Here is a 23,770-nt window from a genome sequence, read left to right as displayed (position 1 = left end):
CCAGGATCTACTAAGTGTCTGAGGCAGGATTCAAACTTGTTTTCCTGATTCCAAGTCCCACACTCTATCCACTGCAACACCTAGCTGATCCTAAAATATTAAAGCCCAAGACTGACACCATCCTTATTTACAATCATTTAAAACCCATTCCTACCTTCACACTGGTTCCTTGGAAGAATTTTCCATCTCGTCTTTATCACATTTTCCAAAATTTGTAGTCCATAATACTGAAAATTGGAGAACAGAAGAATGTGAACATACTGTTCTAAGGCTGACAGTAACTTTTCAGGATTCACATTCAGACAGACATTCACACATATATATCTAAAGTTTCAAAAAGGTATTAAACTACCAAATTTAATTATACATACATTAAACAAGAATCTATTCACCCAATTACTGAGTTGTTCATGCATTTTCCTTGTTTTACTGTTTACTATACTATATAAAGTCCTGCTGTTTGATCATGCTCACACCAGGAGGAAGAACCAAATAAAAAGCCCTTTGGCAACCAAATGGGCTATCTGTAGAAAAGAAAGTAGTAGCCAGATATAAACTCACAGCATAAATGACTGTTCATATATGCCCAAGTACTTTCACAAAACCATACTTCTATGAATTTAGTAGCTTGGATGGTATATCAAGCTTCCTACCATTCTCCTATGAGTTATAAGCTCTTGGCAAAATATAAGACACATTCTCATAAACTTCACTGGTGTGTTACTTAAGGAGCAGCAAGACAACCCACAAATTTACTTTAATTTTAAAGCCCACCCGTAAAGTAGCTAGTTCTACTTATTTAAAGATAAACTTTTGTACATAGTCAAAATAACACAAAATGTATGGTGCAATCAATTATTCTTTACCTTACAGGTATTCCTTCATAAATATAAAAATTATGACTAATAACTTGAGTTAAAAAGCATAAAGACCACTTGACAAGCCATTTCCCCTTCCTGCTACTCATTCTAAATAGTCAAGTATTTGTTCATAATAAATTATTACTCAAAATAACAAAGATGATCAATTTAGAATGATCAGGCAAGAAGGAGGAAAGGAACAAAAATGTTGTGGTTCTCTTAAGTATTTGGTTATGAAGGAAAATAAATAACAATATCTGAAAGGTAAATTCATTCACATACATAAGTTTAGATTGCAAATTTTGGCTGTGAATAAGAGTTCATCTTTAAAATGGTTAGTTATTACACAGTAAAATAGGATCATTAGTATTTCAACCAAAGGGATCATATTAATGTTCATTTTATCCAAAGCACAATGTAGACTGTCCCGAGCTACACTGTATTAAAAAAATATATACACGTTTTTGCTGTTTTCTTTCATTTTTACATTGCATACATTTTCAAGAAAAATTGGCCATTCTAGTTCTGCATTTGTAGAATATTTCTGGAAAAACTAAAAAGAGGCCAAAGTAATTCTGCAATCACGGATTAATGCAATTTATGTTTTCATAACCAGCAGTAAATATGGAAGCTTATTATCATCTATTTGTAATCCTATTAACTTTATCTTCCCCCTGGGGAAAGGTAAAACAAAAAAAAATGTACATATGTATTTCATCACTGAAATTCTGAAAAAATTCAAAGAATAAGCCAAGATGCATTCTCCTAAACAAGTTCACAAAAAACTTTTGTCCAATATGAAATTATAGCATGACAGATTCATATAAACCAATATGATGCAGTGTACATATAAAAATGAAAACTTGCAGGGGTGAGATGAGAGGAGAAAAACTTAATGCTGTTTCATAAACAACCTTAAAGCTAAAACCCAAAAAACTGCACCAGCCACACGTAGGTAGATAAGTCTGGGGGTTATCAAATCTAAATCATTTTTAAATTTTTCTACACAAATGCCTTCAAAGAAACTCAATTGTTTAAATAGAAATGAAAGGCTAACCTGGACCAATGGTTTACCTTCTTATCGCTGTGAAGAACATGAATTAAAACAAACACATCATTTAAAAATTATAAAGTTCATGTACATTTTCTCTCTTCCTCTTCTTGTTATATATTCTTTCATATTCCCAAACTTTGTTCCCTGCTTTGTGGTTCTTCTCCATCATTTAACTTTCTCTTTACTAGCTCTTCATTGCCCACCCCCCACCATTATTACAGAACAGAAGCTCTAATTTGAGCTGATTTTTTTCTTCGCTTCACTAGACAATTTGAGGGTAAAACCCAATTAAATCTTTTCAAGGAAAGTTCAAAGCACTTTTTGTACCACCAGGGTTTTTTTTATCAGGCTTGGGAAATCAAAATTTTAGATTACAGAAAATTAAGGAATAAAGAAGCCTGGAAAGGTGGTTAAATTTAGTTCGGAAATAATAAAAAAATCTTGAAAAAAGAAAATTACTATAAAAATGCAAATACTTTTAAAAGTTTTAAGACCTACTAAGTGGCTATATTTCTGCTTTACATTATCCCATGCCTTAATGCTTTTGTAGAAATCCACTGCTGAGTTATGAAGATGAGGGACAGATAACAGCAAAGACTAAATGAAAAAGAAATGTATGAAATGATCCCTATGGTAGAAATTTCTACTGTACCCTTAATTACTCATTCTATGCATCGAATCCCCTTTCCCCTCCCACCTCCCAAGAAACAAAAACAATTGATGAACAGAATTCAGTTAAAGGGAATCAAAAGGGTAGACCTTGTGGAGGCCTGCCGTCAAAGCCTAGCTGTGTCAGTTGCACAGGAAGACACCCCTTTTCTTCCTATTACAAGCAATCAACATAATGGAACATTATGATTAATATCAGGTAGTGTTAAACAGCTTTAAAGAAAAAAAATGATTGCATAAAAAGCCAAATGTCAGAGTGCATAAATTTAGCACCAAATCATTTGTAATTTATGTAAATTGAAGAATTCTTTACCTGTTGCTTTCTTTCTGTTCCTCTAATCATCTCATTTTTCACAAGACAAATTTGAGTTTTTAAAAATACTGTTGATAAATCAACTTAAACATTAGTAATGTCTGTCAGTATAAAAAGCAAAATTTACCAGGCAAGCAAACAGGCAAACACTGTTACTTAAGGTTAGCACTTTGAGGAAGTTCTGAACTGTATTCTTTCCCCTAAAATTTACAAGATTTAAAAACTAATATTTTAAAAACTGTTAATTAACACAATCTGATTTCAGAAACAAATTCTGAAGATGGCTAGTTTCTGTTTTAACACAAAGCATACACACAAGTAGAGGAATCTTTGTGTATATTAAACAGAATGCCAGGCATATAATTTTATTACTTTTAATTATTTTAAAGCAAAGTGTGAATCATCAAGCTTAAACAGTCAAAACACATTTTGATCAGCCCTTCTGTTCAAACTTTTAAGGAACAAAAAACAAAAAATTCAAATCAAACCAAAAAACAAACACCCCCCCCCAAAAAAACCTGAAACATACATTTTATTGCAGTTAAAAACTGAGTGCTGTCCATTAAAAGTAATGCTACATGGTGTGTGTTTAAAGCTAACCATACAACTTCATGTTGGAGAACCTGTACTGATTACTTGCCCAAAATAATCCCTTTGATTAGGTTATGTTTCGTCTCTAAAATAATAATCAGAATTTACACAATTCAGACCGGTATACACATAAACTCTTAAAAAAACAGGGATGGAAGGGAGAAAAACACACCTTGCATACTAGTCCTGAGAACAAAACTGCATTCATAATTTAATTTAGGACTATTTGTCAAGGGTACAGAAAGAAATGTTTTATCTCTTAGGGTAGATTTAAATTTGAATTAACTTTAGTAATTAAACAGGATAAAATAATTTGAAGCAACAAATGCTAGTGCACTAAATGAGATTAGATACCTTCCTCAAAGTTTAAGTATGGAAGAAAGGGAGAAATATGAATTTTAAAACCACCACTTGCTTACTTTCGTGTTCATATTCTGTGAAAATTCCAAAATTGTATCAACTCTTGTCCATGCATCAGGATGTTCCTTTAAGTGTGTCAAGACTTCCTGAGCCATTCTTTGCTAAAAAAGTTACAGAAAAACAGAAAAGATCTTTGAAGTTACTTTGCTTTTAAAAACCATTAAAGTATATCACCATTATTTTTTCTTAAACAGATTGAACAAATGCTTTGAGTAATTCCCAATATATACTAGTGCATTGTAGCGGTAGTGGAAGTCACAAAGACTCAAGTTCAAATTCAGCCACTAGTTTACTAGGTGGGCAAGTCACTTAACTTCAACCTGCCTCAGTGTCCTCAAATAGTAAAACTGGGAAAATAGTACCTACCTCCCAAGGTTATTGATGAGAAAATAAGGTAATATTTGTAAAGCATTTTGCAAGTCTTAAGTGCTATATAAATGCTAGCTATTATTAAATTGAAGTTTGAATACCTGGACTATTTTCTATGTATTTTTAAAAAGTATTAATTTTTTTTTTTAAATTTAACTTCTCAGAGTTAGGAGGACCTGAGTTCAAATCTGGCCTCAGACACTTAACATCTACTAGCTGTGTGACCCTGGGCAAGTCACTATTTAAAGCCTGTTCAAAAAAAAAAAAAATTTAAGAAAGGAAACAGAAGTACCCAAAGGACAAAGCATTGCTTCAAAACAGTCTTAAAGACCCAAGAGTGCTTATCAGAAATCTATCATTCAAAATAACAAAAAAGTTACATACAGATCAGATGTGGAAATATAACTGAGTCCTTACTTTTAAAAACCTCAAATCTGGTTTCCCCCCCTTTGTTCTGATTCTTCTTTCACAACATGACTAATATAGAAATGTTTAATGTGACTGCACATATATAAATTTATATAAATTATCAGATTGTTTGCTGTCTTAGGGAAGGGGGAGGGAATGGAGAAAAATTTGGAATGCAAAATCTTAGAAAAAACAAATGTTGGGGTGGCTAGGTGGCACAGTGGATAGAGCACCGGCCCTGGATTCAGGAGCTCCTGAGTTCAAATACGGCCTCAGACACTTGACACTTACTAGCTGTGTGACCCTGGGCAAGTCACTTAACCCCACTGCCCCGTAAAAAACCAAAACAAACAAGAAAAAACCCCAAATGTTGAAAACTATCTATATGTGTAATGGAAAAAAATAAAATATTAAAAATAAAAAACAAAAATCTCAAATGAACCATTCTGTACATTTAAGGTCCCTTTCTAATCTAACTCCAATTTTAACTTTTTTTTGGGGGGGGGGGGTGGTGGCAGCAATTGGGTTTAAGTGACTTGCCCAGGGTCACACAGTAAGTATTAAGTGTTTGAGGCCGGATTTGAACTCGGGGCCTCTTGAATCCAGGGCCGATGCTCTATCCACTGCACCACCTAGCTGCCCCTTCCAATTTAATTTTAAAGGCCTTAAATCTGCTACTACTCCATCCAATATAAGCCACACTATGGTTAGTTATATTCTTTTCTTGTACGCTCATTTATTAAAATGTCATTCACCTTTCAATACTCATCTCAAATGATACCTACTTGCTCTTCTAAAATCCTTTTCAAACACCCCCCCATATGAATGTTTTAATTTCCTTAGAATCTATTATAAACTTTGATTAAAAGCTGAAAGGATCATCTGGTATGACACTTACAGGGAAATCAAGATCTACAGTGGTTAAATGGCCCAAAATGACATTTGTAAATAGCAGAACTTGGTTTCATAGTCAGGTCCTGAAGTTAGCGTATCTTAACAATGCCAAATAGAAAGAATTTCATATTACATGTAAATCATATTTATATTTTTTATTTTAGCTTTGAAATTCATTACTTTTCCCTTAGGATGGGGAAGAAAGCTTATCTAAGCACTACCAAGAAAATGATTATGTGTAAACTTACTACTCTCTTTATTTCTACTATGTATAAGACTATCTACATGGGATCTCAATAGTCAATGCAAAAATCAAATTTTCTTCTAAAGTTATTTTTATTTCTCTCAACCAATATCTACATTTTGCCTCTAATTAGTTTTCTTTTTTCTTTTTTTAAAGTAAGGCAATTGGGGTTAAGTGACTTGCCCAGGGTCACACAGCTAGTAAGTGTTAAGTGTCTGAGGCCGGATTTGAACTCAGGTACTCCTGAATCCAGGGCTGGTACTCTATCCACTTCGCCATCTAGCTGCCCCTAATTAGTTTTCTTAAACAGCCTAGCATCACATCAGCAAAGTAGGAAAAAAAGAAAAAAAAGACAAGAATTTTTTAAAAATCCTAAAGCTATAAAATTCCTGTTGAAGTGTTTTCCTGAAGTTACTAATAGGCTGAAATACTGAGTTAAAATAGTGCTAAATAATCCTAAGAATGTTATATTTAAAGAGAAATGCCACATTCCCCCATGCCATCTAGTATCACTTCATACAGTACTTTCTAAAAGCAGTTATTTAGATTCTGATGAATTTTATGACATACTGACATTCTAGTTTTCATATTAGTCAAAATATTTAGTTTCTTCTATATACGAGACAAATCTGATTTTCAGAGCTCAGTCTACATCTGGTTCCTGGGCCTTTTGTTTTTTCTGGTCTGAGAAACTGCTTATAACTTGAGGTAGTATACTATTGTGTACTCTTGCCCTAGTGCTTCATGTCATCCATCCATTTGTAGAGGTTTCTATCCACATACTGAACCACCAGTAATATAAAAAACCCTTTCCTTCTCTCCAAAGTTCATGTTTCTCTAGTTAAGCTAAATAAAAACTAAACTCCCCTTCCATTTATTACCAGCCTGAAATACAAGTTTTAGCATCAAGAAAAAACTTGGTGAAACCATGCCATCATATTAGATCTTTTAATGACCTTTAAGGTCACACTAAAGAGGAAACTTTACGAGATTAGATAGCTAAAGATTCACTGGTAGTATCCTATGAAACATTATCAACAATGGGTTAAAGTAAAGACAAAAAATCATAGGTAAATCTCAAATCCAATCAGTTTTAGATTTTTATTAAAAACTGAAAAAGAATGACTCAGTTTGTAGGTGACTTATCTTTTGGCTACTGTCTTGTGGTGTGAGAAAACTTAAAAGAAACCGTTGGGGAGGCCATAATGCACTCTCATGATTCTGGTCTTAATAAGCCCTTAACATAATAGCAACTTTTTAAGAAATAGGTTTGCAATCTTAAAACCTTCAAATCAAATTTGGAATTTACTTCCTACTAAATCAACAGTAAGATTAATCTTTATATTATTTCATAGAGAAATATTAAATTTGGGGTAGCTAGGTGGTGCAGTGGATAAAGAACTGGCCCTGGATTTAGAAGGGTCTGAGTTCAAATCTGATTTCAGACACTTGACATTTACTGTGTGATCCTGGGCAAGTCACTTAACCCTCATTGTCCGCCCACCCCCCAAGGAGAAACATTAAATTCTATTAACCCATTATAGAGAACTTATATTTAGTAACTTTCTGAATTGTTAATGACATACAGGTTCTCTCCATTCTACTTCAATCTGTGCTAATTTTATTATATATGTAACACATAGATATACTTCAGATATGAGAATTTAAAAGATTATACTGCTATGGCTACCACCCCATATTATATATACATGAGTTTATCAATTCTTTTGACTATTTCAATTGCTACTGTGGCCTAGATATGGAAGGATGTTCTGAGCAATAACTCAGTGCAATCACCAATTTGAGCACAGTTCCCAGCCCCCATTTCAAAATACAAATGGTTCTTCCAAAGTAACCATTTTCATACATTTTTAGGTAACAAAGGGAAACTTGAAATTTACTGTTTGGTGATTTTAGTCTTACTTTAATTCTACACAGATACAATTTTTAAATAAATACACTTTTGTGGAGAGTAATATAAAGAGCAGTAAATGCTGAACAAAAAGATAGCAGCATCTAAGGGGTCCTGATCTGTACTTAAAACAAAACCTCTGGGGGAAAAAGTCATTAAGCTGACAATTAAAATTTTTTTTTCTCTTTTCCACCCTTGGACAAAAATTTGAATAACATTAAGTTGAAACACTATTGTCATTAGAACCTCATTTAAGGCTACAATTTATCTGCACTACAATGTATATATAGTTCATTCCTAAATATCTTTAAAATTGTGTTAGAATGACACATCCCATCTACCAAAATTTGGTAATCATTGACAAACTACCTTGGATTCTTAGTCACAGCTAATATCATAGTATAAAGAGCTTTATAGCTCCTTTTCTATAAAATGGATATCACTTGTTCTTACAGGTTATCATGAGAATATGTAAAAACAAAAACAAAGAAAATCAAGCTTTTTTTTTTTTACTATGTTGGCAAGCAGAAGAAACTAGGTAACAAGGTTTATATGATCAGGAATCTTATTTAGCAACAAAATAGTTATTGCCCTCTGGATTCATAATGACCAGATTTCTAAACAAACAATAGGCCACACAGTAAAGTATATTTGGCCAATAGAGTGTGTTACGAATTCTTACTAGTCCAACATGTATGAATGCCTACTGTATAGTATCACTATTAGAAAGTAGCATAATGCCCAAGTTTTCCAAATACTATCTGCCAGGCACTGTGCTAAGTGCTTTACAATCTTATTTGATCCTCACAAAAACCCACGGGAGATAGGTACCAGCATTACCCTCATTTCATAGATGAGGAAACTGAGGTAAACAGAGGTTCAGTGACAACTAGGATCATATTACAAATTATTAACCATAAACACTTCAGAGGACTGTTTAGTCTCAAATGAGAGAATGTATTTGAAATATTTTATAAACCTTCAGGGTCAGTCATTGTCATATAATTAGGAAATAAACCTTTATTAACTTACAGGGCTTACATATTTTAGGACATGACTACGTAAAAGCAAGACCACTATTACCAAAAAATCTAACAAACTACAAGAGGAAATACATACATACATGTGTGTACACATATATACATACAAGTTCCTTCACTTATTTCTTACCTTCAACCCCATTTGTGTGGCAAAGTCTCCTTTAAGAGTATTAAATTATATATTTCCTAATACTACCTTTATGTCCAAATATCAGAATGAGATAACACTTACAACCTATGTGACCTTGGGCAAATCATTTGAATGTACGAATGACTAAGCATTTACTAATCACTTATTATGTCCTAAGTGGCAGGAACTATGAATAATACTTTAGATGCAAATACAAAAAATTGACAGCCCCCCCCCCTCCTCCCCAAGCTAGGTCTAATAGGTGAGATAAAACAGGTAGGGAAGTTGTATTTTGGTCCCATTAAGCCACAAAGATGGTAAGTACTGATTGGATTACAGATCCCAGATCCCACCTCACCCCTAAGCTTCAACAATCTCTTCTAACTCTAGATACATATTCTCATTAGATAGATCTTTATTATATAAAATTAACTTAGACAAACCATATTGATATGATTTGAACTAAGTTAGCTAAGTGGCAGACATCATCAGAACCCATTTCAAGGTTCTAATATAACTTTTCACTGGTCATATACAATTTTAGCCTAAGAGAATATTTTTAGTGCAATTCAATCTATATCAGCCCCTAGTTTTTATACTTTACCTGGGCTCCTTCTCCATGGTACAAACAATTCACCACACTGTCTAAAAGATTGATATCCAGTTTTTGGCTGAAATCCAGCAGCTGACGAGCTGCATGGTCTGCTAACATTGTCATAATTGCTGGCATAGATTACTGCAAATAGAGAAAACAAAACAAAACAAAACAGAAGATCATACCATGAAGTTATTGTTGATCAAAAATAATTTCTATTTATAAAGGAATTTTACTTCAGCCATTTTATTTCAGATTCTAGCTAAAGCATTTACCAAAACCACCACCAAACTATTTTAGACATTATCTTGGAAAAAAATAATAGTAGGGAGGTAATGAGACTATCAAAGTTCAGGCTGAAGCAAAATTACTTAAGTAATTTTTCTAAGGTCACAACAATACACACACATCTGAGGCAGTTATGAATGGTCCATTTACTCATAGTCCACAGTACTTTTTCAACCAGATTAGCAGTATAGACTTCGTACTTTAAAGTACAACTATTTTTGCAATTTTTTAAAGCTGGGCTCCTTCCAAAAACTTCCATTAGCTCTCCCCCAACTTTAACTCATGTTTTAGAAGACACTATATCTAAGTTATGTACATACACATTCACATATATGTGTGTATACACACACACACACAAGGAAAAGAAATATAAAAGTCTCCAAAGGAGGTATGTATAGACTAGGGATAAAGATGAATGGGGTTCAGATTTCAATTCAGCCCTTATACAACGATGTCACCTTAGGTTTAAAAAAAAAAATCACTACGGTGGAACTCTTATCAATAAAAAAAGGTTAGCTTCTAAAGTGTCCCTTAGCTCCAACATTGATCTATGGGTAGTGAGGCAAGGTGGAAGAAAGCTCAGGATTGGGAATTTTAGAAGACCTGGTTTCAAATCCAGCTTCAGCCAATTATGTGACTTTGCCCTAGTCTATTCTTTAAAGGCCTTTCCCCAACTCTACTCTATGGCCCTCTGAGAAAAAAAATGTTCCTTTTTCCCCAAAGTTTATGTACTTGTTTCCTACATGCTTAAAAAAAAATCAATTTGCGTGTATCCAAGAAAACAAATTAAAAACACAATTTAGGGGGCAGCTAGATGGCACAGTGGATAGAACACCGGCCCTGGAGTCAGGAGTACCTGAGTTCAAATCCAGCCTCAGACACTTAATGCTTACTAGCTGTGTGACCCTGGGCAAGTCACTTAACCCCAATTGCCTCACTTAAAAAAACAACAACACAATTTAGGAGCCAAATTTTTAGTGCTCAAAAAGAATGAGTTCTCTAACTCATCAATGAAATGCACTATATTAAAATCCTAATTACTTTGTTTTCAACAGTTTACCTAGCCGGCTGAAAGCCTGCAATTTTGTTTTTTCAAAATTTATGTCTCTGAAGCCCTTCTATACCTTTCCCCCTGTCAATACTCTATGAGTGAGTTGTTGGGGTTTTTTGGTTACTTCTAAATATAACTAATATTTTCTATCAATAGTCATTCATGGTTTCAAGTCTAAAACAACTTCAATAAGTAGAAATGACAGAAATTTGGGAATTTTCACCAGCACATTAATACTATATTAATACTTTTAATCACTTAAAAATGTGAAGTCTATTTCATTGTAACTTTCTAAAATTAAAACTATAAGCAAAAGTCTAGGATTGAATGAGTGGTGTTTAATTTGTATTTGATGTGACTTATTTAGACTAGTAACAGAAGATGTATACTGTTTCTTTGTATTAATTTGAAAGTAAAAAATTAAGTCATGACAGTGAATGGTTAGTTTTAAGTAAAATGAAAATCCTAAAGTCAATAAAGTTTAAAAATGCAATCTATCCTAAGACAAAGAAAAAAGCAGAATTTTAAAGAAGACTTTCTACTGATTAAACGAGTAACTACTCTCAAAACATACTAGTCTATTAACTAGTTTACAACCAGGACATCAATTCTTTAAACCTAGGTGTTACACAACATATATTTTTAGAACACAGCACCTGTCATAAGCATAGCTACAAAATCTTGGGTCAAAAATAACTACTGACAAAAAGAAAAATGGAAATCTCTCACACACATAGTCCCAATGGTGCCAGTTACTCTTTCCTTTCCCAAATGTAATTTTAAAAAATTCTAAGATCAAGAGTAGCATCTTAAATCATTTAAGCTGAGAAAACAAAAGCACTCATATAGTACAGGAAATTCACATCCCAAAAGTTTTAAAATTAGGACTGAATAATTAGCAAAAGAATAGAAAACTAGGGGAGAAAAAAGTTACCTGTCTTCTGGATTTAGTTCAAGGTTCAGCTAAACGAGACAATACCCCCCTCCCCCTTAAGGAAAGCATTCTGCCACTTTCAGTACTAGGTCCAAAATGACCCCACCTATTCTTAAAAGTACAGAAATGGCGACTTTGTGGTCAATGTCAAGCACATTTAACTTCACCCCCCCCCCCTCAAAAAAAGGGAAAAATTCAACAATCCCATAACCATCAGTGTTTTAAGTTCCCCCTTCCCACAAAAATTTTTAAGTGTTAGCAAAACCCGGAAGAAACATCCAATTGCCAGGTAAAATACCTTTTTTTGCTGCCCCCTCCACTCCAAACACCAGTTAATTAGATTCCAGTTCTCCACACAGGACAAACATTTTATCTTATCTAGTGCTATCCAGTGAAGGCTTTGCACTTCAATAGGAACAAGCCAATAGCTATACACTGCCATTTCCTCCTATCCCCAAACCAAAAAGTCATAACCATTGCTTAAAGATAACTTCACAATAGGTCAAAGACAAGTCGCTACAAGGAGACAGCTACTTAGGTGTGTGGGAAGTAGCCAGCTTCATTCAGGAGAAACACACTCCTCCCTTCCTTTCCTCTCGCCTCCCACCCAAAATTGACGGTGCTGCACTTCTAACTATAGCATTCAGCCAGGGGCACTCCGTCATCCCCCCCCCCCCCCCGCCCCAACGCGCCTGGAGTTCACTGCCCTAGTCAGTGTAACGAGGAATGTACGTGATCAGAAGTGGACCATAGCAGAGCGAAAACGCCCGCAAACCCGCCCCTTTCTACACGCTTTCCCTCCCCACCTCAGACAAATACAGCCCCATTCCAGAGAAGGGGGTGTGTGTGACCAAAGCACCCACACTACCAGGCCAGCCCTAGGGAATTCGTTAATATCTTCGAGTCTAACAACGTGCATGTGGCCATCTCACTTCAAGGTGTTAGCATATAATGGCACCAAGCTCACGCTTTTCACTCAAACCTACTTCTTCCCCAAGCCTTCACACACACACACACACACACACACACACACACACACACACACGTACACACAGACACGCGCGCGCACACACATAGACACACACGAGAGCCTCCGAGTTGGCTTGCAGAGGGAGCAGCGACACTGCAGCCCCTCCCTCCTCCCGATCCCAGCTCTCGCTACCAGGGGCCACGTGATGCAGGCGGACGTTTCAATGCTGCTGCTGCTGCTCCTGCTGCTGCACTCAATATTTCTGGAAACTTCCACTCATAATAATTTACAGAGATGTTCCCCAAATCACCCCAGCCAACGGGAGAAGCCCTCCAACTACCACTCGGGCCCCTCTTCCCCACCACTGCCCCCCTCCTCGCACACGCTTGCAGCCGGACAGCAGCAGCAGCTCGCCTCCCGTGGCCGTCTACCCCACCTCCCTCCCCTCCCACCTCCCCAGTGCTCCATTCAATTGCAGGCACCACACCGCACACCAACACGCACCCCGAGGCCCGTACCCCGACTCGGAAGCCTTTTCCACCGCTGCGCCGAGGACCGCCCCCCCCATCCTCCCACTTCACCCCACCCAAGATCTCTCCTTCCACCGCTCGTTCCAGCTCTGGCTACCCAGCCCTCAGAATCACACTTCCCCCCCCCCCTCTCCGTCATCCCCACGACCCCCCAAGATTGCGATTCACATGTTTCGACTTACCCAGAGATTGAACCAACTGCCTCGTCCTTCCTTGTGGGGGGGGCTGGGAGGGGATGAGGGAAGGTGGGGAGGGGGGGAAAGAGGGGAGACGAAGGTGGGTTTCACTGTTTGCCCACCTTAAAAAAATAGGAAATTAAAAAATGAGGAGAGGAAAGGGTAAAAAAAAAAGCTCAATAACGTTTTACTCTTCCAATGACGCCTCCCCCCGCTCAAACGCACCTCCCCCCAAAAATAACGATAACGAAGCGGATGAATCAACGATCCCGCTGGGGTGGGGAAGGAGGGGCGGGGGAGGGGAGAAGGGGGAGTCAGGTCCCAGAGATTCAGCCCCAAGAGGACCCTCCGGCCAGGCAGCAGCAGCAAGAGGGGGGGGGGTGCCTCTGAAGTCCACACAGGGGGACGCTCAGTGCTGCCAGGTGCAGTCCGACTTCCCCCCACCACAACGCGGTCCCCTCTCTCACTCGGCTCCGGCGGGCTGGGCACCCCCAACCCGGCTCCCCTAAACTTTCTCCCCTCCTCTTCCTCCTCAGCGACTGGCGGCTCCCCCCTCCCCCTCCGGGTGGTTGCACGGACGGCAGCAGCAAAGGCTGGAACAGGCGCCGCTGCCGGGGCTGTTGCTATTGCTGTGGCTGTGGCTGTGGCTGTGGCTGTTGCTGTTGCTGTTGCTGCTGCTGCCGCCGCCGCCGCCGCGCCGCTTCTCCCCCTCCTTCTAGTGCCACAAACTCGGAACCGGTTGAAACCGGTTCAGACTGGGAGATTCCATCTCGGTTGAGTTTTCAGCCCATGGCGCCGCGGAGCGTTTGGAACCTGGGCCTCCTCCCCCAGCCCGCCAGCTCATTGGTCAGAGCCGGCCACCGCCGCGCCGGCAGACACGCAGCCATTGGTCGACGGACCCGTCAGTCCCACCTAAAGCCTCCACACGAGCCCGCCGCTCAGGCCCCCCGCCTCTTTCCAGCAGCGATTTGCCTGCAGAGTGGGGGAGGGGAGGTAGGACGGGTTTGAGAGGGAGTCTGGGTGTGTGTGGGGGGTGGTAGGCAAGGGAGAGAAGAGTGGAGCGGGGAGGACAAGGGGAGGGCCCCCCGCGCGGGGATTGGTCAACGCTACCTGCCAGTCAAAAGTAGCCTTTTCCCCACCTCCCCTTTCGAAGCCCTCAGGCCCCGATTTTCCTCTGTGCTCATTGGTCGGGCGCCTTTGGTGACGGAGAGGGTGGGGCGCAGTCAGTGTGCTGGTGGAAGCGCGAGTTTGATCTGGTAGCGCGCGGGCTGTGTTCCTTCTCTCTCTCCTCAGCCCCGGGTCAGCCCCGCCCCGCCCCCTCCCCGCCATCTCCCGCCCAACGTGTATAGCCCGCCTTAGCCCGCCCGGCTCTGGGTCCCGCCCTTTGCCTGCTCTGTGGGTGGGGGCTCTGGACTGGTAGCCCGGAGAAGTAATAGTTTTTAAATGGGGGGGGGGGCGAGGGGAAAAGGCGGGCAGCCGCGTGAGAGCTGCAGGAGCTGTCCTCCCGGGGCCCGAGCTGGAGCCCTTTGTGTCAGGCTGTCTGATCGTAGAGCGCTCCCTGGGAGCCGAGCTCTTGGGACACTTTGGGCAATGGAGTTCACTTGGCCGTAGGACTGTCGCAAGACCCCGGGACAGGGTCTTCTCCGCACCTCGTGGGCTGATGGATGGCTCGCGGAGGGGCTGGGCGGGGGAGACACCGTACGTTGGGGTTTATCCTGGGAGGCTCCTCTCCACTCAACGCGGGGTCCATGTACCTGCAGACTACGACGGGGCTTTGCTGGGAGGCTCCAGACGTCCGGTTCGCCTCCCACGGGCAGCCGCCCCCGCCTCCACGCTGAAGTTCTCCCGTCTGCGGGATGCCCTTCATTCTTGGACTTCAAATGAAAGCCACTTCCAGACACGTGGGATTCCACGGAGTTGGTCTCTCCCATGCCGTTCTTCCAGTTCCTCCTAGAACAGTTTGGTAAATAAAGAAAAAGCACACCCCCCCCCGCTGAAACTTTTCATTAAGCCCATTCTGCCCCCAAGAGGTAGTGAGAAAAGCAAAGTAAATTCAATTAGTGTCTTCATAAATGTTTATGTACATATGTGTATATGTATATTTTCTGGCACATGGCTCTATTAACCTGGCAAATGGCTACATAATTAGGCGGAGGGAAAAAGGCCTCCCCCGCCCTCCCAACATTTTCACCAAGTGCACATCCTGATCGTGCTGCGTGAATTCTAGACAGAGGATTTTAACTCATGGTTCAACATATATATATATGTATATATATGTATATATGTATATATATATAATAACAACCGCAATTGACCGAACATTTGAGGGATGGTGGTAAAGGGAAAGGAACAAGCATTTATTAAAGGCCTAATATGTGCCAGGTGCTTTATGAATGTCTCATGATCTTCACAAGTCGGTGATGTAGGTGCTATTATTATCCTCTTTTTCTGTTGAGGAAACAAGGCAGGAAGAGGTTAAGTAACTTGCCCGGGACCACACAGTTAGTGTATGAGGTGGCATTTGAACTCAAGATATTCTTCCCAGCCCAGAGCTCCATCTACTGTGCCGCCTAGGTGACTCTATAAAGGGAATGGATCTATAACTTCACTGCCACATGGACAAGCTATATCAGGGTTGGTTGTACCTTCTCTGTGAAATTTATATAGTTAATAGAGAAAGGTTTAGGGAGCTGAGAGGTCACACTACTAGTAATGTCCTAGAGGCAGGACTTGAATCCAGGTCTTTCTAGCTTCAGGGTGGCTTTCTACCCACTAATGCATGCTCACGGTAGAACATTTGAAAAATTGCACAAATGGTTTCAAATTGCTATGAATAAATAGTCTTGCTGCTCCCTTACTTGGCTCATCTCTATATGGCACTTAATAGTAATGAACAGATCTACAGGACTATAATGGTGAATCATTACATACAAGACGCTGAGTTTATCCATTGTTCCCAGCACTACCTTAAAGTAGAGCCTTGAATGGAAGCATCCTACAATGAAAACTTATCAATTTAACGATTCCAAAGAGCAATTAGACAAGAATGTCTGGGTATAACATTATACTTTGGTTGATCTTTGCCAAGGTGAACTGTTATATCAACCTTGAGAGTAACATATAGATGTAGCAAAAAGGCCTCCAGATTGCAACTAGTTTTGTCCATTATCCTGCTCATAGGCAAGATAGCAGCATGAGGCAATGGAAGAAGTCATAGATTTGGACTCAGAGGATAGATTTGAATCTTGGATCTGTAACTTATTACCTGTGTGACCTGGTAAGTCAATTAACTTCTCTGGACCTTAGTTTCTGCATTTGTAAAATGAATGGATTGGGCTAATTGCCCTTGGAGATTCCTTTCAGCTCTAAATTTAAAATCTCAGTATTTTCAAGATTATATTTATGAATATTTAATTTAGAAAACTAGGTGGTACAGTGAATAGTATAGAGAGAGCAAAGCTTCTTAAATTCTGTGTTGAGACCCCCATATGGTGTTGAGTAAATCAATGTGGAGGTCTTGAAAAATTTGGCAACAGTAAAAGGGTTTTCTCTGGAGAAAAGGGGTCACAAATAGAAAAAGTTTAAAAAGCCCTGGGATAAAGCAGTAGACTTGGAATCAGGACAGGCCTATGTTAAAATCTAGCCTCAGAAGCTTACTGGCTGTGTGACCCTAGACAAGTCATTTAACCCTGCTTATCCTCATTTTCTTCATATGAAAAAAAAATGAATACCTGCTTCCCAGGGTTGATTCAAGGAAAAAACCAAGATATTTGTAAAAAGTACTTTGCAAGCCTTTTGCTATATAAATACTAGCTATTATCATTCTTCTTACCAAAAGCAGTGACTATGGTCCTTTAGTTTATTTGACCTCATTTACCTCCTAATAAGAAAAACATTTTTTTTCTACTACTCTATTGATCATATAAGGAGCAAGTTACATGGCTCAGTGGATAGAACACTGGGCCTGCACTCAGGAAGACCTGAGTTCAAATCCAGCCCCAGACACTTACTAGCTGGGTGACCCTGGGCAAGTCACTTAACCTCTGTTTGCCTTAATCAGTCAGAGAAGGAAATGGTAAAACACTCCAGTATCTTTGCAAAGAAAGCCCCATGGACAATATGGTCTACAGGGTCAAAGAGTCAAACATAACTGAACGACAACAAAAAATTGATCATATGTGTATATGTGTATAGAGAGATATATGCACATATATATGTATGTGAATATTGTGTATGTATATGTGTGTATTTATATTTATATATGTATACAGTGTCTCAAAGCCTGTCATCCCAATTAATGTGATCAGCTCCATGCCCTGATAGCTTTATCAGATGAATGACAGAATCAATCAAAGGTGTAAATGAGGTAGAAATAAGTTCTTAAATAATTTAGAAGTGAAATACTTGAGTCATTGGATGAAAGCAGATGATGCTTCCTAGGAGTGGTAAAAATTATTTGGGGTAAAGATTAATATTCCTGTTTTTAGCTAACTCATTTGGGAGGGGCCACACCTGGCCCACTCCGAGGTTATGAAGGCAGCTTTTTGAAGGACCTCCCCTTTTGGGGGAGGGGAGATTGAATGCTCCTGCTCGCTTTGGTCTTTCTGCTTGGCCCAGTGGGGTGGTGGTTCTCCGCTGGTGTTTGCGCTCTATCCCCCGGGACTGCTGTCTCTGGTCAGCAACTGTGAACTTAACTGACTCAGGTTAGGTGAGTTACTTATGGAAAACCCTAAATTCCTTTGAACTAGCTAAATTGGAAAGGGTCTGGGTTAAGCTTAGAGTTAAGAATATCTATCTGTATTTTTATTTTCCTATTTCCTTATCTTTGATTTTTTATTAGTTTCACCTTTGTTGTTTAATTAATTCCCAAGTAATAAGATCTGATCCTTTTGTGAACTAAAGTTTAGAGGCTCCTTTCTTATCCAGCCTGGGAGAAATATCTAAAAAAAGGCTGTTCAGAGGGGAGGGTTAAACCTTAAAGGTCCCTCATTTCCAGGACCCCAATATTAAGGCGAGTCACCCAATAATGCTCACTATATCAAATTTTGGCCCTCACATAGGAAATGTCTTGTGGTTGGTTAAAGACAATCAGTCATGTGCTGTGGTGCTTGGCAAGCAAGGTCAGAATCTGGCATTCAAATAACTGACCAGGCTAATAGTGGAACAACTACAACTAAGCACCCTAGAGGGAATCACTTCAGGGCTGGGTAGGGAGGAGTCTCTGCCTTCATTGATCAGAGGAAAACTTTGTGACTTTGGAAAGGTTGGAAGATTTGGACATCTTTGCTGGTAGCAATGTTCCTAGAACAGCAATGGCTATGGCAGTATCTGCATCAGGAGCCAAAGATGAACTACTAGAGAACACTGAGGAAATGCAACTACAAGGCTCTACAAGGGCACCTACCTTCAGAACCCCACAGAGAAACACATACCCCAAAGTGAAATGTCTTGAAGAATCTACAAAAGGAGAAAAGCACTTTGTGAGTTAACTCTTTGACTCAGGTTCTCTAAACTGGAGCCCACTCTCCCCAAAGCCTTATATGTGCCAGGGGAGAGTTATTTCTGCCCAAATCTTCCTTGCTCTATCTGCTTTGTAAATACTCCTTTCTAAAGGCTAATTAAGTCTGACTAATAATCAAAGAGGAACACATCAGAGGAAGATTTGTGAGTGACACTACTAGAAAACTATCCCCCAACCTCTTACGGTTATTCCTAAAACCCTTAGGGCAGGAATAGTTAGCTGTTCTCTAGGGAACTAACGGTTGGGGAAATAAATATCTATATGTCTGTATACAATATGTACATGTTTACATATATATATATATACACAATATATACACATTTACATATATACACGCAATATGTACATGTTCACACACAATATGTACATGTTCACACACACAATATGTACATGTTCATACATACACAATATGTACATGTTCGCATATATAATATGTACATGTTTACATATATACACAATATGTATGTGTTTACATATATATATGTTTATATTACATATAGGGTTTGTGTTATCCCTGTAGTGGGTATATGTCCACATAGTTTGTCTGAATGTTGCTTATGAGTAGGCAAGACTTGCTAGATCTGGAATTTTGCCCACTCTTTTTCATGGGAAATTTTAGTTTTTGCTTGGAGGGGAAAAGGAGATCAGTGTCATAGGCTACTCATTCTGCTCTCCTCAGATAAGGAGTATCAGACTAGATTTATGCCTATCTTCTTCCTTAAATATTGCTAGTGTGAGAAAATAATGGGTTTTGGGATGCCCAGAAGGCCCCCCCCTCCCTTTGAAGGGATTATATTAAGATTGATTGGGGGGCAGCTAGATGGCAAGGTGGATAGAGCACCAGCCCTGGAGTCAGGAGTACCTGAGTTCAAATCCAGCCTCAGACACTTTTAACACTTACTAGCTGTGTGACCCTGGGCAAGTCACTTAACCCCAATTGCCTCACTAAAATAAAAAATAAAAAAAATTTAAAAACAAAACAAAACAAAACAAAAAAGATTGATTGGGATTGCCTTTGCTGATTGATTCACTTGGAGTTAAATTGATTGGAACCACACCTACCTGAAGGCCTGGCCCTCAGGGGGTGTGTTCTCTGAAATCTGGCCTCAGCATATTCCTCCGGACCACCCTCAAATCCAGTGAACCAATAGATTTGGATGATGCTAGCCAATTAGCTGGAAGCAGTGTGTAAGGACTGCCTCTTATTGGGACCTGCAGGAAGCTTCGGGTCATACAAGGAGAGAGACTTCCTTTTTGACCTAAGACTTGTAGGTGAAGGCACCTTTTTCTCCTCTCCTAGATCCTAGCTAGGCTTTCCTAACTTTCAGGGCAATGTGCTCTATATTTACTAATACCTAATATGCTTTAATAAATGCTTAATGCCCAAAACTGATGCTAAAGCTTCTAACTTATAAGCAGCAATATATTAGAAACCCCAGCTAATTTTCCCCAAACTTGGGACAGAAATAAGGCGACCACATATAGTTGTACATGCCACACTAGTCTAGGGGAAGGATTTCCCCCTCTTAGGTTCAAGCTGCTTTCTAAATCACTATTCCTTAAAGAAGGGAGTCCCCCTTATTTATATTTGAAAGCTTGAATCTGCCCCACCAAAAGCTAGTTATACAAAAGGCCATCAGAGAATAGTGAGTAGTGAATAAACCCATTTATTTAAGCAGAAAGCAAAAAGAAATCAGATTAGAAGATACCAGGCAATACACAGAGTGAATTCGTTCTTCCACTGAGAGCAAGCTATCAACTAAGAGAAGCTTTGATCTCACCCAAAAAGAAATTCCTCAAAGTTTCTGGGGAGGCATGCAGGAAATCAGGGACATGTTGAGGACCCAGCTTTATCCTACTTGTCTGTTCTCTCTTTCTCTTTGGGTCTATTCCTGTAGAGCCTCTGGTGGAGCTTTTGAAGCAAAAAGACAAAAACTCTCTTTACTCCCAAGCTTGTACACTAACTATTCTTCATGTAGGCTTGTAGTGTCAGTCATCAATCTCTTTACCAATGAGAAGAGTCTTATGCAAATTTTCTAGCCTTAAGATGTGGGTTGTATTCATACATATATAGCAATACACATATACATTTACATGTGTGTTTTTTTTTTTAATGAGGCAATTGGGGTTAAGTGATTTGCCCAGGGTCACACAGCTAGTAAGTGTTAAGTGTCTGAGGCCGAATTTGAACTCAGGTACTCCTGACTCCAAGGCCGGTGCTCTATCCACTGCGCCACCTAGCTGCCCTACATGTGTTTTTGGTTTTTTTTTTTGCTTGGCACATTTTATGAGTGTCTAGCCCATAGCAATTGCCAAGTGTAGGTATGTAAAAGAAAATCTACCCATATGATAGTGGTAAGCAATCCAAATATGCTTTATACAGTATGTATATTTTAGAAAACTTGTGTGTAAGTAATATTTAAAATTTTAGTAATTTGTGTCACATTTTAAATGCATTTAGGAATTGCTTGCTTTCTAAAGGAGGCCTCTGGTAAAATTTATTAATCAACGGATCTGTTCAAAAATTAATAAATATTCCTAATTTATCTGTTTTATAAATCCAGATTTCAAACTCAGAGTTTATGGTCATTGAAAGAGCTATGGACACCCTTTGATTATCCATATAAAAGGGAAATCAGGAGGGCAAAAATAAATAAATCCAAAAGTAGCTCAAAAATATTTTGTTAGTCATTAACTTATAATGTTTTCCCTTATCAAAATTTTATACTAGTTATTAACAAAAAGGAAAAATATCTGATTGGGTTTTACTTCCTCTAATTCTACCCCTTCCACCTTAACTTACTGAGAGCAATTTATGGCAGACACCCACACATATTCCCCATACAAATAAACAAACAAAAAAAACTAGAAGTGATGATGAGATAAGAGATGAAAGAGAGCTAGATACACACAAACTGGGTACTCATCACTGAATAATTCATTTGATTATAGAGTACTGTATACTGTAGTTTATTAAAAGTACCCTAGTGGCCAAAGAGTTAATGCATTTCATAAGTGTGAACAATTTATTGACTTCTTATGGAGTATGCCAAGTTTCTCTTTATATATTGATTGATAACTTGCTATTTTTACAACATAATGTCTTATTCCATAATAATAAAGCATTTCCCACAATGTTTTGTCTACCATAAAGTTAAGTTAGATGTAGTACTGTGAATAGATTTTATATACATATAAAAGATATCCAGGGAAAAAATGTGCAACATCAAATGATTTTTCTGTTTCTAAGGAGGTTTACTTAAAAATTATTGAAAATTTTGGAATTTTAGATAAAATATTTTCTTTTTGTGTCTTTTCAAAATATATATTATCAAAACCCTTTAAATTTACCCAAGATAAATTCCCTTGCAAATGCTTCTTGAATGAATGAATGGATGAATGACTATTTACATGTTTACCTTTAGAATAGGTTTAGCTAGTGTATTTTGGGAAAAGATACTTTAACTCCGTGGAGAAATATGGAGGAAGAAAGTAATAATGAGTGTGCTTTGCATAATTTTTGCTTAGACTAGAATTAAATTTATACCACCTATGAAATAGGAATATAATATATTCCCTACAAAGTGGTAGTCAGTATTGTACTGTTCTGGAAGGAAATCAAACATTTCTTTGATGTCCTGTGGGATAACCTTTTAGAGGGAATGAGGAGAATAGTAATGGCTTACCTGACAACACTGCCTAGGGGAATTTGCACAGGCAACTTTAGGGAAGTTGTTCCATTATGGCAATATTGCTAGCACCCTTACAGAATTGAACAAAGTATTTGTACGATATTTTGAAATCACCTTCAAGAGTAAATCCAAACAGCAGCTGATGAGCACTTGTTAGAGATGTAGAGGGGATTGAACTAGTTGACCTTTGAACTGCTTTCTAAATCATAGATTTATGATTCTATAAAAATAGTTTTTTCCTAATCCCATCTAAAATTAAACCAACCTTACCAGGAAGCTCTCCATATCATAAAAGTAGTATGTACCAAGGGCTTACTTAGTTATAACAATGATATTTGTCAAGGAAATGACTTTTTCCAATTTTTTTCTCTCTGAATTACTGATGTGACATTTCTGTAAAAAATGAAGTGAATAAAAGGATTATTTTTTGAAAAGTAGTTCTGGTAATTTTCTATTCTTCTGTATTAGGCATGCATAGGAATTGTTCACATATCTCCAAAAATAATAATTAAAAAGTGATATATACTAATAAGCAATGAAGATTGGTATATATCTATGTCTATATATCTTTGCTATATATTAGGAATTTCACTTTATATTTCTAATTGTAGTAAAATTTTTTCTCATGATTCATGCTGGAAGGTTCATTAAGGAAAGCATTGTTTTGTAGAAACATATTTTGTAGAACGTAGTAGAAAGCAATATTTTGTGATGTCCACAATGGAGTTCAGGTGACCATAAAGTAAAGGTTCCCAATTTTATTTCAGTGGTAAGAAGGTAAACATATATGAAGTCTCAGGAGCAAACTATTCTGCAAGTGCTTCTCTCTCATCTCTTTCATTTCATTTATGGGATAATTTACCTGTGTCTTTTAAGGCTATGAAGATTTCATTCATTTGAACCTAAAATAATAGCTAATATTTATATAACACTTTAAGATTTGTAAAGCACTCTGATTATCTTGTTTTAGTCTCATAGCAACCATCTTGGGTGGGTGCTGGTAGAAATTAAATGACTTTCCCAGTACATAGCTAGTAAATGTATGAAGCAAGATTGGAACTCAAGTCTTACTTGCCTCTAAATTCAGTGCTACATTCATTATACCACCT

General features: G+C 38.4%; 1 protein-coding gene across 2 annotated transcripts in view; it reads right to left on the bottom strand.

Annotated features, from left to right (window-relative positions):
• Positions 1 to 14,307, bottom strand: part of XPO1 (exportin 1) — a 57,009-nt gene extending 42,702 nt beyond the window's left edge. Inside the window, exons 1-4 of one of the 2 annotated variants that reach the window (XM_043988708.1) lie at positions 13,455 to 14,307; positions 9,509 to 9,640; positions 3,907 to 4,008; positions 155 to 227 (exon numbers count right to left, since the gene is read on the bottom strand). In XM_043988708.1, the coding sequence (XP_043844643.1) occupies positions 155 to 227; positions 3,907 to 4,008; positions 9,509 to 9,634 (301 nt within the window). In that variant the 5' untranslated portion in view covers positions 9,635 to 9,640; positions 13,455 to 14,307. Of the gene's footprint in view, positions 1 to 154; positions 228 to 3,906; positions 4,009 to 9,508; positions 9,641 to 12,070; positions 12,378 to 13,454 lie in introns of those variants that run through there. The other variant, XM_043988710.1, reaches the window with a different exon arrangement.
• Positions 14,308 to 23,770: the final 9,463 nt, after the last annotated feature.

The sequence above is a fragment of the Dromiciops gliroides genome, chromosome 2, assembly GCF_019393635.1.
Source record: "Dromiciops gliroides isolate mDroGli1 chromosome 2, mDroGli1.pri, whole genome shotgun sequence".
Lineage (NCBI taxonomy): Eukaryota > Metazoa > Chordata > Mammalia > Microbiotheria > Microbiotheriidae > Dromiciops > Dromiciops gliroides.
This window is presented reverse-complemented; position numbering and strand designations above follow the sequence as displayed.